The sequence below is a fragment of the Benincasa hispida genome, chromosome 12 (assembly GCF_009727055.1).
Source record: "Benincasa hispida cultivar B227 chromosome 12, ASM972705v1, whole genome shotgun sequence".
In the NCBI taxonomy this organism is placed as follows: Eukaryota; Viridiplantae; Streptophyta; class Magnoliopsida; order Cucurbitales; family Cucurbitaceae; genus Benincasa; species Benincasa hispida.
Genome location: NC_052360.1, coordinates 53,183,440 through 53,200,447, shown reverse-complemented (window position 1 = coordinate 53,200,447; position 17,008 = coordinate 53,183,440). Strand labels below are relative to the sequence as shown.

General features: G+C 34.3%; 1 protein-coding gene across 1 annotated transcript; it reads left to right on the top strand.

Moving 5' to 3' along the window:
• Positions 1–13,333: 13,333 nt before the first annotated feature.
• Positions 13,334–13,834, top strand: LOC120067550 (zinc finger protein 6-like). The gene has a single exon (XM_039019099.1). The coding sequence runs from the start codon at positions 13,334–13,336 to the stop codon at positions 13,832–13,834; it is 501 nt and encodes a 166-aa protein (XP_038875027.1).
• The last annotated feature ends 3,174 nt before the right edge of the window (positions 13,835–17,008 follow it).

The window sequence follows — 17,008 nt, the reverse complement described above, 5'->3', positions numbered from 1 at the left end:
ACAAGACAATCGCATAAACTTCGCTGACCTAGGATTGTTACTATCCCTAGTGAACAATGCATACCTTGCTTAATGCATCCAACCACTTACCCTCCCAGGCAGTTGATTGTTGCTGACTTCACTCATAGACAAGCAATGCGTTAGCCTACAGATAGGTGCTGCAGCAGCTTCACACTAAGCAAATAAGATTACTCACATACTCGCGCAACGCACACCTCTTGGTGGGTTGCTTCATGCTTCATATTCCTAATCCACCTGACTAAGTATGCAATACCCAAGTATTCCCACTAAATGTTGCAATGAAAGTAAAGATGCTAAGCAAGAAGATGGAGATGAAGTCGAAGGAATAGAGAAATGTATTGAAAAACACATTGTATTAATTTCTTAATTCAAAATGTCATATAATACAATATAGGAAAAGAAAGGAAAAAGAAAGGAAAAAGAAATGGCCGGCTGGAAGCAAAGCTTTACTTCCAGCAGATGTGCATCAAGGCTATCGGTGGTGCCATGGATAGGCAGAGGAGCTGACTCTCTCAAGATCTAACTCCAGTCGTCATTCGTAATGGCTGAAGGAGGTGAAGAACTCTCAGCCATCTTCTCACGCGTTTTATCTGGATCGTGGGGAAAATCCCCGGTTGAGGAATAATCTCCGGATGATTGAATTTCAGCTCTTCAGCCTCTATTTATAGAGCTTGGGTCGCCGACAGCATTAATTGGATTGCTCTGAGTCTGACGTTCGGCGCGTTTGTCCTATCTGATCCTCTGCCACTAACGGCGTGGTAGGTGAAACGTCAACATCATCTTTGGATTTTCTCGAGGTAGATGCGTGGATGCGTTCATTCCACCTACCTTGCATTGATCCCATTAGATGCGTTGTCATGCAGCCACAATCATTCAATGACCGCATTCGCTTAATACCGCAACTCTATATGATGACTGCATTCGCTTGATGAGCACAACTCTCATGCGATGGACGCATACGGCTGATTATTGCAACATCCATGCATTGATCGATACGTTTGCCTTTGCGATGGAGTGTTTCTCCACATGCGGTCGTCTATGCGGTGGTCCGGTTTCCGCGTTTGCATTCATCTCCTGCATTAACTACAAAGATAGAACATTGAATGCATAATTAACGCAAAATAATGGGTTAGCTAAGTTTCAACATGTTGATCGACGCAAGCTCATATTCTTGTGAATTCCTATCATGATCGACGCATATTCTGCCTAACAACCTTCATAATTCTATATAAAAGGCCTAAGATGACATGCATTTCTGCATGTCATCACTTTGCGTCAACGCATTACGCCTGCATAAAATAAGTAAATTAGCTGTTTTTATGCAATGGGCGCATGCGATCGCAATATTCTTAGTTTAACGCTTTTGGACATGATTATGTATATTTTTATCTTTGCTTCCCACATTTTTTTACATCTTTACGCTGTAATAACGTGCATTTCTGCCATTATCATAACCTCTCACTTTCGGTGCCAGAGTCTTGCCCTAATGAGCCCACCGTAGGGAATAAGCGAATTAGGCAAGAGACTAAGTTACCTTATCCTCTTACAGTAGGTCAAATAAAGAAACGCGCAAAACTTCCATCCTCTATGGGGACACTCCTAGGGTGCCTCGAGGTGATGCGCAATAACTTTATTCAACCTAATGAGGGAGACCGAGGGATATGTTGTCACACTTCCCACTCCCACTTACTATGAACACTCTCTCCATCCACCTTGATATTGACCTACCCAAATACCATCCGTTAGGGGGACACGCCAAAGGAGCCACGAGGCCAAGGGTAGATCTCATGGTGTGGACTATTTAGGAGAAATGTGAAAGGTTTAAATGAAGCATCTTATGCCCCAAGNACGAGGCCAAGGGTAGATCTCATGGTGTGGACTATTTAGGAGAAATGTGAAAGGTTTAAATGAAGCATCTTATGCCCCAAGTACCTCCCATTGAATGTTCTACCTAAGGGTTCATTAACCTAGACAATCCGGCTACTGATTTTAGTCTAAGTAATCTTTTTAAACTCTGCTCATAAACAACGTTTGTCTATGAAATATGAACAAGTTCAAGTAGTCACATTTCAACACTTTAATGGACTATCCTTAACTTGCATGCATGCATCAAATCTATTTAATTCACCTTTCTAGGTAAGTTTCCAGGTAGGGGTGTTACGTTTCCGTCAACTTAAATACCTCAGCCTAGACAGAACCTGCCTTAACAAAAGGTCCCTTATAGATAGATTTGCTACACTTTAACCTTTTATTAGCCAATTTAATCCTATTAAACTGATTAAAAGATTAAAGCCTTAGGGTTGCTAATCGTATTAGAACTGTGATCTTAGGTCTATATGATCCAAGTTTTAAACACTTTAAAACCATGAATTAAACCTAAGTGAGCATGCATGTCTTTCACACTTTAAAACCATGGCTAGAACAGAATTACAAAGTTTCTTTTGAATATAATGAAATGTTCATTATCTCAAAAAGTAATATAGTATGTTATAAAAATCTAGAGAATAACTTATACGTGTTAAAACTGACTGAGGTAAAAAGCCATTTTGAATATAGAGCTGTTTAAAATAGTTGAAACTCATCAAAAGAAAAGAAAATTTTCTCCAAAAGCCTATCTATGGAACCTAAGACTAGGTCACATTAATCTCAATAGGATTGGGAGATTGGTTAGCACTTTACTGCCATGTGAATCGTGTCTTGTGGGTAAGATGACCAAAAGATCTTTTACTGGAAAAGGTCTTAGAGTCTAAGAACCCTTAGAGCTAGTACATTCAGACCTTTGTGGTCCGATGAATGTTAAAGCAAGAGGAATGTATGAATATTTCATCAACTTCATTGATGATTATTCAAGATATGGCTATATTTACCTAATACATCACAAGTCTGATACACTTGAAAAGTTCAAGGAATATGTAGAGGTTGAGAACCAATTAGGTAAAAAGATAAAAACACTTCGATCAGATCGAGGTGGTGAGTACATGGACCTAAAATTCCAGAACTATTTGATAGAACACGAACTTCAATCACAACTCACAGCACCCGGCACACCTCAACAAAATGGTGTTGCAGGAAGGAGAAATAGAACCCTGTTGGACATGGTTCGTTCTATGATGAGTTATGCTCAGTTCCCAAGTTCTTTTTGGCGTCACACAGTAAGCACAACAGTGTATATATTGACCATGGTTCCCTCGAAAAGTGTTTCAGAAATACCTTACAAGTTATAGAGAGGACGTAAAGATAGCTTACGTCACTTCAGGATTTAGAGCTATCAGCACATGTGTTGGTACAAAACCCAAAGAAGCCGGAACGTCGTTCAAAGGTATGCCTATTTGTAGGATATCCCAAAGAGACAAAAGTTGGTTATTTCTATGATCCTCAGGAGGATAAAGTATTTGTGTCGACAAATGCAACATTTCTAGAGGAAGACCACATTAAAAACCATCAGCTCGCAGTAAGCTAGTATTAAGTGAGATAACCAGAGAAACTACAGATAGATCAATAAGAGTTGTTGATCGAGCAAGCCCCTTAACAAGAGTTGTTGATGGGACTAGCACTTCACATCATTCTTAAGAGTTGAGAATGCCTCGACATAATGGGAGGATTGTGCAACAACCTGACCGATACATGGGTTTAATTGAAACTCAAGTCGTCATACCTGATGATGGCTTAGAGGATCCATTGACTTTTAAACAAGTAATGGGTGATGTGGATAAAGATCAGTGGATAAAATCTATGGACCTCGAAGTAGAGTCAATATATTTCAATTCAGTCTGGGATCCTGTAGATCAACTAGAAGGGATAAAATTCATTGGTTGCAAATGGATCTACAAGAGAAAAGAGACCAAACTAGTGAGGTACAGACCTACAAAGCTAGACTCGTGGCAAAAGGGTTTACCCAAAGAGAAGGGGTGGACTATGAAGAAACCTTCTCTCTGGTTGCCATGATCAAGTCGATTAGGATACTCTTGTCCATTGTCACTTTTTATGATTATGAAATCTGGAAAACTGATGTCAAGACAACCTTTTTGAATGGCTATCTTGAAAAGAGTATCTATATGTCTCAACCATAGCGGTTTACTGCACAGGGTCAAGAGCAAAAGGTTTGCAAGCTTAATAGATCCATTTATAAGCTAAAACAAGCATCTCGATCCTGGAACATTTAACTTGGTATTGTGATCAAATCTTATGGCTATGAAACAATGTTGACGAACCTTGTGTTTAGATGAAGATTATCAATAAAACTGTAGCTTTTCTAGTTCTATATGTTGATGATATTCTACTCTTTGGGAATGAAGTAGAATTTCTAGTTGACATTAAGACATGGCTAGCCACACAATTCCAAATGAAGGATTTGGGAGAAGCACAATATGTTCTTGGGATCCGAATCGTTTGGAACCGCAAGAACAAAATGATAACCTTGTCTCAGGCATCTTATATAGACAAGATGTTGTCTCGATATAAAATGCAGAATTCCAAGAAAGGTATGCTGCCTTTCAAGCATGGAATTCATATGTTTAAGAAATAGTCTCCTAAGACACCTCAAGAGGTTGAGGTTATAAAATGAATTCCATATGCATCAGTAGTAGGAGTTTAATATATTCCATGTTGTGTACTCGTCCCGAGATATGCTGTGCAGTTGGAATTGTCAGCAGATATCAGTCAAATCCTAGATATGATCATTGGACTGTCGTTAAAAACATCCTCAAGTATCTTCAGAGAACGAGGGACGATATGCACGTGTATGGTGCTAAAGATATGATCCTTACTTGATACACTGATTCTGACTTTCAGATCAATTTAGATTCTAGGAAATCTACTTCGAGGTCAGTATTCACTCTGAACAGAGGAGGTATAGTGTGGAAGAGTATCAAACAAAGTTGTATTCCACCATAGAAGCTGAGTATGTACACCGAGGAGATGTGATTGTCACGCAAATTGCCTCTAAAGACAACTTGGCCGATCCATTTACAAAGGTCTTCTCGGCTAAAGTGTTCGAGGGTGACCTAATGGGATTAGGACTGTGAAATAGATAGAACTAGGGCAAGTGAGAGAAATACTGGGTATCTGATGCCCTAGTTTATTGTATTTATTCTCTAATTACACGACATTGTATATATATTTGTATACATATGTAAAATCCACTAGAGTTTTAGTCCAAGTGGGAGATTTTTGGGTTGTATGTCCTAAAACTCACAGTTTGTAATGTTAAACATATTCTATTATCAATAAAGATGTTATTGATGTTTATTTAATAAAACTATTATTGAATGTGTGAGTTGCACTTGTAAAGTCTAAATCAAGTAAACTACAGATTCATGGCTATTATATGAATACATGAACTTTATGTGGAGACATAAGAGTGGATCAAGTTCAGTAAATAGCAAAAATGGTCTATAGTATACGAATAAGGTTGGGTACCTTATTCTGGTAACACTATCGAATGCGGCCCACTCTATAGTTGTTACAATTTGTTGTAAAGTGCTTATAAATGAAGTGATCCTGATTCGTTCATGATTTGACATGAAGAGCGGAGGCGTCCTATGCAATGAGTTTGCATAAGATCAGACCAAGAATTAAGTCACTCTTACTTTATAATGCTATTTACTGTTTAAGACTGACTATTTCAAAGTAATGACCTAGGTAACTTGACCTTAATCTTGAGCTAACTATGAACTTCTGTTTATTCGGGATTATTCTTAGATTTGCATGATTGAGATTGACTCAACAATGCTGGTTCAATAAGTCTCCCATTTCAGGGATAAGACTGGGTAGATAGTTGGGGACATAGAGTGCAAGACGAAATTCACTCCTACCTACTTTTAGGGATAGTAGAGAGGTTGTTTGTTCCCTTAAGTGTTGACTTCAGGTCTTGAAGAAGGGCCTCCACCCTCTTATTGGCCCAAGAGGGACTCGATTTAGTGATTGGATCACAAACCAATTGTTCATTAGAGGATCAGTGGGACTTAAGGAGCAAGATGTAATCTTGGGGGTAAAACATCTTTTGACCCAGCCGTTATTACGAACAATTTGTGAAGGGTTTACTTACTAATCATGGTTTATATGAGTGGACATAATATATCTACAGTGAAGAAAAGTGCAACTACTGAATTTAGTGGAGTAACCCGGTAGTTAAGAATGGTGATTAATTAGGTTAAAGAGTTTAGCCAGTTAATCTCAGATTGTTGGAGCCCATGATCTGTAGTCTATAAGGTCCCCCTACAAGCTCATATTAGACTAAACCTTAGAATAGTGTGACGAATGAATTTGAAGTATTCAAATTTGGTGTTTGGAGAAAATCATTAAAATATATACGATATATTTAACCTAATGTTTAATTGTGAATTAAATATAAAGAGAGAGAAAATAAGAGATATTTAAATAAGATTTAAATATCAAGATTATAAAGAGGATTCATATTCATTGGAATTTTTATTGGATTTAATATTAAATTAAATTAATTAAATTGATTTAATTATTTATTTAATATTAATTTAATTTAAAATTGATTATTAGAATTAATTTTTGAAATTAAATGAAATTAGTTAAAATTGCATTAAAAATCAAATTGTTGACTAGGTTAAAAAATGTAATGAAAGTCAACTTGTTGACTTTTGGCTTTTGAAAGTCAAAAAGTCAAATTTATTGACTTTGGACTTTAAGAGTCAAACTTTGACCAATTTAGTAGAAAGATTCAACATTTGTGAGTAGAAAATGTCAACTTTTGCATGACTAAGTGTTGTCTTCATTTTAAAGACACTTGTCCCACTAAATCCCACTTTGAGTTAATGGACTTTTTAGTACCAAATTCTCATCAAACTCAAAGTTACATATTTTGTATGTAATGGTCTTTGAAAGAGAGTGTTTAATGAATTTTAAAACTCTTGGCCTTAGTGGAAATTGATGAGATTATGTGATAATCTCATTCCTTTTTCTCTCAAAGTTTTAGTCTTTTTTCTCTCCAAATTAGTCACTCACCGGATCCCACCATCCCGTTCTAAGGCCGGAGACTAGTCGAAAAGACTCTCGTGGTGGTCTACGAACCGTTCGTTCGGAGATTGGAGCTAATTTGGAGAAGATTCAAAGTCTACAAAGGTTGTATTCTTTTCCCTTTTTTACTTGTTTTATTGCATGCTTATCTTTGTAATTAATCTAATTAAAGTACTTTAGATTCGTTTTTCTTCCGTTGCGCTTGTGTTTGTTCCATCACATTTCCCATCAAGAAAGAAATTGTCTTGATGGGTTTAGACCATCAATGAATCTAAAAATCGGGAAGTTGCCATTTTGACGAGACTTACAAATTTGTGTGTCAAGAATGATATTTTTCTTAACGTGCATGTACGTCCAGTTAAATATAAAAATTAATTGTATCAATAAATGTGTTTTTCTTGATGGTCTTTTTTCATGACCATCAAGAAAACAAAAATCATGCACGTCAATGATAACTGGTAGAAATGCAAGTTATTGGTTATTGTAGCCTTTTATTTAGAATTGTGATGGCTAACAAGTAGAATATGTGGTGATTACACTAAGAATTCATGTGAAAAGTGAGCTTGCATCGATCAGCATTGAAAATCTCGGCTAACCCAATATTATGCGTTATTCTACATCAAAATGTCTATCTTTTGTAGTTATCGCAGGAACCGATCGCATGCGGTGAATCCCAGACCATCGCAAGGGTGATCACGTACATTCATCGCATAGATGTTGCGGCTGATAATCACATACGTCCATCGCATGAAGGTTGCGGCTATAGAATGATAACCATGATAGAAGGGTGATCGCAAGAGTGGCGGAATGTGATGGTACTTCGGAAACCAATCATGAATGCATACCTTGGGAGTATCAAAAAGATGATGTTGACATTTTATCTACCACGCCGTTAGTAGCAGAGATTTAGAGCAAGTCCATCGCGCTGTTAGTGGCAAAGACTTAGAGTGGGACCATTAATGCTGTCAGTGATTGAGCTCTATGAGAAAAGCCTTAGAGCCCAAATTCAAGGCATCCGAGCTTCTGTCTTAAGGTAGATCCTTGTGATCACAGATGAGAGCGTGAGAAGACATTCTTTGAGAGTTCTTCATTCATTCACCCATTCCGAGTGACGACCGGAACTTTGCCGGAGATATATCTCGAGAGAGACTACTCCACCGCCCTTCCATGGCACCACCGACAGCCTTAACATACATCTGATGGAAGCAAGAGATTGCCTACATCTAGCCTTTCATCTCTCTTCTATCTCTGTATTTTATTACATTTTGGCTTAAGATATTAATACATATTGTAATCAATGCATCTCTTTATTTCCTTCGATTCCATCTTCATTTACTTCTTTTTTATCACCCTTTACTTTCATTGCAACAAACTAAGTAAGATTGTAAGAGTATCGCATACTCAATCATGTGGCATAGACATATGAAGCATGTAGCAAACCACCGAGAGGTGTGTGTTGCACGAGTATAGTGAGTAAATCCTCTTTGCTTAGTGTGAGGCTGTAGCAACGCTTGTCTATGAGCAGTCACAATGCTTGTCTATGAGCTGATCAGCGGCGACTAATTGCCCGAGAGGGTAAGTAGTGGAACTCACTAATTAAAGTAAGCAGTGTTCCTAGAAATAGGAATAATCTTATGTTCAACCATGCTTTATGTGATCATCTTGTCTTATGAGGGCATCATTCATCATTTGGACATACTTGGGAGAGTAGTCTAAAGACCAAATCTAAGCTTGAGAGAGTCAGATTGGATCGCATAAGCAAGAGTAGAAGCTTAGGAATAAGTTCTATTTGCTATTTACACAGCGCATGCGCCCTAGAAATAGGATATGGTGGTATACGGTCACCTTGTCTTATGTGAGTTCAATCGCATAAGCAAGAATAGACATAAGCCCTATCGACATTTTCGCATATGTATCGCATGCGTCCTAGAAATAGGAATCGTATATTTGTGTATAGCATGATCACATAACTTGTGCTGGTTGGGGTTACCCTTGCGATCAAGCTTAATGATGCGGTGAAGTTATCTCTTCTACTATTTTATCTATTTTTCCATGCATCTTATTATGAGTTAACAATTGTCGCGTCCTCATGGTCATACTTCCATTGTTTAATCTGTTTAGTTAGGAGTATGAGTAACGCATAGTCCTTTAACTTCATTATTCTTTTATTCTTCGTCGCAAATACATTACTTTGCAACATTTAGTTACAAGTCCCTGAGTTCGATCTCAGATCACCCCGAGAATCTTGGGATCTCGTTATACTTGGCGAGAGAGCAAGAAAACTTGTGGCAGGAACGCATGGTCATTGCATACATTCTTAAATGCATTTTGCATATTTCTTAGTCCAACGCATGGCCATCGACGCATGGAGTTCAACACATATCATAAGACGCACACATATTTACTCTCCATTTTCCACGCATCAATCAAGAAAGACTAAATTTGTAGTAGTGTAAGAAAGGTAAAGGTATAACTTCGTAGTCTATTTCTAATGAAGATCAAACTCAAAATAAAGGCAAATATACGAAAAAAAAAATCTTGCTAATACTCTACCTTTGTTAATTAAACAATTCAACATAGTTATAAAATGCTTGGATAGGGGGTCTGGGAACTTTCATACTTCATATGTCAAAGATAACAATAGTAACAGTAACTCTATTATGCACAAAAATTTAAATCATCTGGAAGGAAATGAGAAAGTGAATGTAGTTTAAGCAAAGCTTATAATAACAAAGATTGCAACTTCAAGCGCAGAGAATGCAAAGGGTTTGACCACTTCCAAGCCGAGTGCCCAAATTATCTGAGAAGACAGAATAAAGGATATTCAGTGACTTTGTTAGATGATGAGTTTGATTCAAGCAATGAGTCTGATGAGGAAATGTGTGCATTGACCGTTTGTGCTGCATCTAATAATACTGAAGAGCCTGAGATATCTAATAAAATTTTGAGTAACGACTCAAAGGTATCTGATCATGCTTCAATCCAGATTGATAATTTATCACTAGAAGAAGTCTATGAAAATTGGGAGGAAGACTTACAAGTTTTTTAGTTGCAGAAGGAACGGATAGAAAAATTAATTGAAGATAATCATCGTCTGTTAAACACCATTTTTAAGCAGAAGAAAGAGTTGAGGGTATCAAAAGTTGAACTTGAATCAATTATGTCAATGTCTATTTGCATGTTAAACTCTAGTACTGATGATCTCAACAAAATCTTAACTACATCTTATTTAATATTTATATTTTATGTGACAGATCATCTTAAAATTTCATATTCTGACCAAAATATTGATAAAATTAAAATTACAAGTAAAAAAGATTGGTGCCATTTGTCACAAGAAATATAACAAATTGAGGAAGTGTCCTTTGTTGTTGGAAGTTTTTTCATGGACGTGAAGAAGGGATCACATCTCCTATATTTTAGAAAGACTTTGACTGGCAATTATTAAAACAACCACAACATAGCAATACCATTCTTTTTTAAAAAAAAATAAAATAAAATAATAATAATAATAATAATAATAATAATAGTGCACCAGTTATACTAAACCCTTAAACAAGAACAAAAAGGTATTATATGGTTAACTGCTGCACATGGACATTAGTATTATTTGAAATTGGGTAATGATAAACTTACCTGACAAATTTAGAGGATGAGTTAGGCCATTTGAAACAAGAAAGTTTGTGATTTATTTTCTAATTTTTTAAGAAGTTAATAGGCATTTCAACTTTTTTTTCCATATATATGTATCTAATTTCTCTTATAATTTCTTTTTTCTATTAAATAAGGGCTAGTGTGTTGGGATAACTTATTTAAAATAAAGGAACAGTTGCAAATATAGACATTAGACACAAAGTTACAAATATAGACATTAGACTCAAAGTATTAGTAGATATAACATAATATAAAAAAATTTCAAATATGGCTAAATTTAAATGTTTTATCAATGATAGATTATATTATTGGTAGGAGTCTATCCGTGATAGACCATATCACTAGTAAGAGTCTATCAACGACAGAAGTCTATCGTTGATAAACTCCCAAGTCTATCGCTGATAGACATGTCTATATTTGTAATTTTTTTAAAATGATGTTATACATTTGGTTATTATTCCTAAAATGCTATCAATTGCAATTACCCTAAAATAAAATCAATTTTGATATAAGTACCCATTGAAAAATTAATAATTTAGAGTGTGTTTAGTATACTTATTAAATGATTTTAGATGATTAAAAGTATTTTTTTAGTTTAAGAATAAAAAACACTTAATTTTTTTTTTTTTATTAATTTAGAATTTTTTATAAAGAAACTTTTGAGAGATCAATTCTACAAAAATAAAAATTAAATTAATGCAAGTTTTAAAGTGTTTTTTTTTATGAATATTTTTTCTAAAAAAATTATATTTTTAATCATTTAAAAGTATTCAAGATATAAATTAATTTTGTTTAATAAGCATTTTTTTCACAAGTGTGTTCCAAGTATTTTTTTTTTCAGAGTAGAATGTGAGCGTAAGCGTAGCTCATCATTAGTATGAACTTACTTCCTAGAAGTCAAATATTCGATATCACATTTACGAATTGTTATACTAAAAAAAACATCTAATAAAAAAATAATTATTTATTTATAATAATAATAAATATTAGAGATTTGGAATATACTATATTTGTTTAGGATATTTGGCTTTTGTTTTTAGAGCTATTTTACTCATTGACTCAGAAAATGTCCTATAGGATGTCTCTCGAAACGTTGGTCCCGTAGATTGATTTTTTCCTTATTTGAAAAATGGTGTGATTTTATTTCTCTTTGATATTTTCCTTGTTTAAGCTCTACAGTATTTGAATTAGGATATTTTCTTTTCTTCCTTGTATCTATTTAAGAGCAAGTTGTTTTCTTACAACCACTTTTGAGTATTTTTTTTATTGAAGTTCTTTTGACCTGTGTCGTGGGCAAACGATGTGGCGGTGTGTCCATTTTCAAGATTGTGGTTCAAAAGTTTATGTAGAACTTGGGGTTGTGTTTTGGATTATTTTGAAGCTCGAAACAGTTTTGTGAGAAGGTCGCCTCGATCTTAGGGAGCGCCTAAGGTATCATTGCTTGAGAAGGGATTCTCAAACTTAGGGATCCTAAGTACTTATTCATCGAGTTAAACTATTCATGTGCCAATGTAATTATCGATGTTTTTAGATAAATATATCATTATAAATGTTTGACTTCATATTAGTAAAAGTATCTTTCTCAAGGACACTACCCCTAAACAAATGTGGTATATTACCGAATTGGATTAGCAAATTTTGTATCCTTTCTTTTAAAATTTATCTCTTTGCTTTTTCTATTTCGTCCTTGCAAATTCTAATGCATTGTGAGTAATATTATAATATTGTGTGGTAGATAAGCTTAGTTTTAAAAAATATTGAACTTCGTATACAATTTTCAAACGAGGAAGGCTAAATTGAAAAATACCCAAACATAAAGTACCAGAAAGGTATGAAATATATATAAAACTTAAGATATGATTTATATTATTGATAAATCAAATTGTGTGGATCGATGATTTCATACTTAACATAGTAATATATATGGAAAAAAGAAAAAAGAAACTATTTTTTCATTTGGGTTAGAAATATAATCAATTAATATTTGTATTAGAAGATGAGGAAGATTCATAAATCAAATACCAATCCAAATGACACAGCCGAAAGCAACTTGAGCAGTTGAATTCACATCACAAACACACACATGTCATTTACACAGACATCATACAAAAGCCGGCAATCAGAAAGCTTCTAACAACAAACAGCCAAAATAGTCTTCTCTATTATTGTCTGTTGATGATATTTTTCATTTTCCCCTCTTGTTAAATAAGAGAGACTCCAAAATATTATTAATATAGCACATTTTATCCTTTTTTTGTAAACTCTATTGTTAAGTTACTCAGTTTCGAAAATTAATGTAAGCCCTTTTATGAAATTGAAATATACAATCTATGTATATGTTTGACCGATGTAGGTGGAAAATTCGAAATCTAAATTTAATGGAAATGTTGAGATTTCGACTAAGAATATCAATAAAACGTCTATATTGATAAAAAAAAAAAAAAAATTGACATATAAAAATGTAAAAAACATGTCTTGTGACAATATAAAAGCTTAATTTAGATACCATGATAGATTATGATATATTTAATAATGATAGTGGTGTTTGCATAACAATTTCTTTGCAACTTCCTTTCCCTTTCCTCCATCTCCATAAAACCCTAGTTTTTTCCTTCCATTTCCATGATCTATCCATCACTGTCTCTCTTGAACTATCACACTTAATTTTTTGATGGATTCAGATCAAAAACTAGGAAGCAGTTGCTCAGAGAGTTCAAGTGAATTAGAACAATCAGAGGAAGTAAAGGAAGATGATTATTCAGATAGTTTCACCAATAATATCATTAAACGTTCATATGAATGCATATTTTGCAAACGTGGATTCACCAACGCTCAAGCTCTTGGAGGCCACATGAATATTCATAGAAAAGATAGACCCAATAAACCTCCAAAATTAATATCTTCTTCTTCTTCCCTTCAAAGCAACCAAATACTTGGTCCATCCACTAATTTCAACAGCATCCCCTATTTTGGGCCTCTTTTGGGTAGGTCTCAAGTGAACTATCAAGCATCGTCTTCTAACTCACATGGCTACTTCCAGCAACTTGGAGATTTTAATATGAACCTTTGGGGGTCAGATTTGAGCCTACAAATCGGACCGACGACGGGGAGGAGGCAACTTTGGAATGGGGATGGTGTCGATTTGGAGCTTCGACTTGGTCATCATCCGTAATTGATTTACACTGGTTGCATGCCAATACAAGTATAGCTTGACTAGTAATTAAGGCATGTGTGATGAACAGATTAAAGGTTTGAATTCTATGCCTATATGTTGTTGAATAATCGGACCCTTAATATGTTCTTAGGGTATTAATTGTTTTATATATTTTATACAAAGCTGACTTTTCTGGTCTAGGGTAATTTGAGTTTTTTCATTAAGAGCTTTGAGTACTTAACCATGCTTTAATTGAGTAAAAGGTTATGATGATATAGATTATCTTTCTTTGCTTTGGGTGTTCTTTGTATTTTGTAGTTATTCATTTTTATTTTTTTCTTGGACATAAGTTAACAAATACAGATTTATTTTGTAGTCGTTCTTTGGTTAATTCTAACAGATCCACAATGATTTTTTTAGTTCGTTTCGTTTCTTCCTTAGAGGAAAGAATACGAAATAATTCAAACTCCAAATCTTAAAAGAAGTATATATATATCAATTACCATTAAACTACGTTCATTATAACTAATTTGTAGATTTATAATCAATATAAAAATGTAGATGGTAAAAATAGTTGTATGGAACATTTAATTTTCTTTTCTTTTATTTAGTATAGTACGTGTACATATAATTCGAGACATTAATAAAACGGGTAGATTCAAGATAAGGCACTCAAATATTAAACATTATGAGGTGTTTGGCCTCTCAACTTGAAGTTGACGGAGTAAGGTATAATAACATTTACTATTTATAATCTACAATTATCAACAACCAAGTCCCCTTTGTTATAGTGTTTACTATTTGTTACCGTATATACTATTTCTTTTTTATCCTCTTTTTATCTCTTTATTACAATATTTATTATTCTTATTTAAATTAAAATGGTATACATCTCAAATAGACTATTATAAGCTATATTAAAATACTTTGCATCTCAAACACAAACTATTGTAATCTATAGATTGTTATAATAACTTATTATAATAAACCAACAAAATGCCCCAAACCATCGCTATGTATATACATTTGTCCTCACAATTAACTCAAGCTACAAAATCAACCTAAGAACTAATTTAATTTAATGGTTAAGCTATAATTTAAAAGTTAATGTCTCTAATATGTTCTCCTGAACTTTTGAGTTTTTTTTACCATAAGTTTTTTAACTTAAAAAAGTATCTGATAAGTCCTTATAAAAAATATATACTTAAATTATCAATTTTGTGTCTAATAAACTCTTAACCTATTAGATATATTTTCTTTCAAAATTCATGGATCTACTAAACAAAAAATCAAAAGTTTAGAGTTCTATGACACATAAAATTCAAATTTACATCTAATAAATTATTTAATTTTTCAAAAATTTTCTAATATGGCATGTCCCTTAAAGACATAAAATTGAAAAGTCATGGACCTATTAAAAATTTTAAAAAATGTTGAGACTTAATAGACACAAAATTGAGAGTTTCGGAGATCTATATTTTTAAACAGTTTTGAAAGTTCAAAAACTTGACACAAACTTGAAATTTCAATTTATACCCTTGAACTTTTGGGAGTTGTATCAATTTAAATTCTAAACTTTAGGGTAGTATCAATTTAAACTTCAAACTCATAATTGTATCAATTTAAATCCTAAACTTGCATGAGTATATCAATTTAAACCCTAAGCTTTCATAAATATATCCAAATAGAAAATAATTGATGGTTTAAATTGATATACTTATTGAAGTTTAGGGTTTAAATTTATATAATTATTAGTTTGTGGTTTAAGTTTAATTGATATACTTATGAAAGTTCAGAATTTCAATGTATATAATTATAGTTTAAAGTTTAAATTGATACAACCCCGAAATCTAGAGGTGTACCCTAAGGTTTATGTGTATGTAATCCGAGGGTATTGGAAAATTATTGAAGACTTCATTAGCGATGGTACACTCACATTTTGTTAGGATGTGATCATAGTTTAATGATTAAAATATGTTGGGAATGCGACCAAAGTCCCACATTGGTTAGATTAGAGAAGGATCATGGGTATATAAGTAAGGATGACTATATCCATTGGTATGAGGATTTTTGGGATGAAACCAAAAGCAAAGCCATGAGGGTTTATGCCCAAAGTGGACAATATCATGCCTTATGGAGATAGTTTGAGGGTCATTGATCCTAACAAGTGATAGTTAGAATCCTCAATACCGAACAAAGATGGAGCCCTGGAAGTAGTCATGGTGTGATCCAAGAAGTGTTGATGAAAATCAAGGAGTTAAAGACATTTCACTCCCATATTATGGGAAACAAATTTGATAAATTTTGCAAATCTGAGGGAATTATGAGACATTTCACTAGACAAATGCTTCATTACCCTTCAATTTTTTGGGGGAAGCTGCCCAAACAGCTTGTTATCTTATTAATAGGAGTCCGTCTTCCGCTTTAGGCTTAAAGACTCCTCAGAAGATATGGACAGGAAAAGCTCCAAGCTTGGATCATCTCAGAATGTTTGGATGTTCAGCTTATGCTCATGTTAAGGAAGGGAAGTTGAACAAGAGGAAACTGAAATGTATGTTTATTGTGATTCCAGTGATCAGTCATCCAGTTTTGATGGTAGACAGCCTCAACTGCAGAGAACTTTGATTGATGAGGGAGCTTTTGGTGAAGAAAGCTCAAGTGGCAGTGACCTACAAAACTATCAGCTTACACGTGACAATCCTCAGCGAGTGAGGCAAGCTCCTACGAGGTATGGTTATGCTAATTTAGTTGCTTATGCTCTTACTTGTGCAGCTGACAGTATTGAAGTAGAGCCTCTTACTTTTGAGAAGGCTATTGTATCTGATTCGAAGGAATAGTGGAAGAATGCTATGGAAGTAGAGTTGTTCTCATTGCAGAAAAATCAGACATGGTCATTGATTCCAAAGCCTCCTAATCAGAAACTCATTCAGTCAAAGTGGATTTATAAAACCAAGACAGGTACAAGAGGTGACAGCAAGCCTAGGTATAAGGCTAGACTGGTAGCCAAGGGCTACACTCAAAAGGAGGTAGTTGACTTTCATGAGATTTTCTCTCCGGTGGTGAGGCATTCGTCCATTCGATTAATTTTATCTATTGTTGTTCACTTTGATATGTTTGTTGAACAGATGGACGTTACTATAGCTTTCCTTCATGGTGAATTGGAGGAAGTGATCTACATGGCTCAACCTAAGG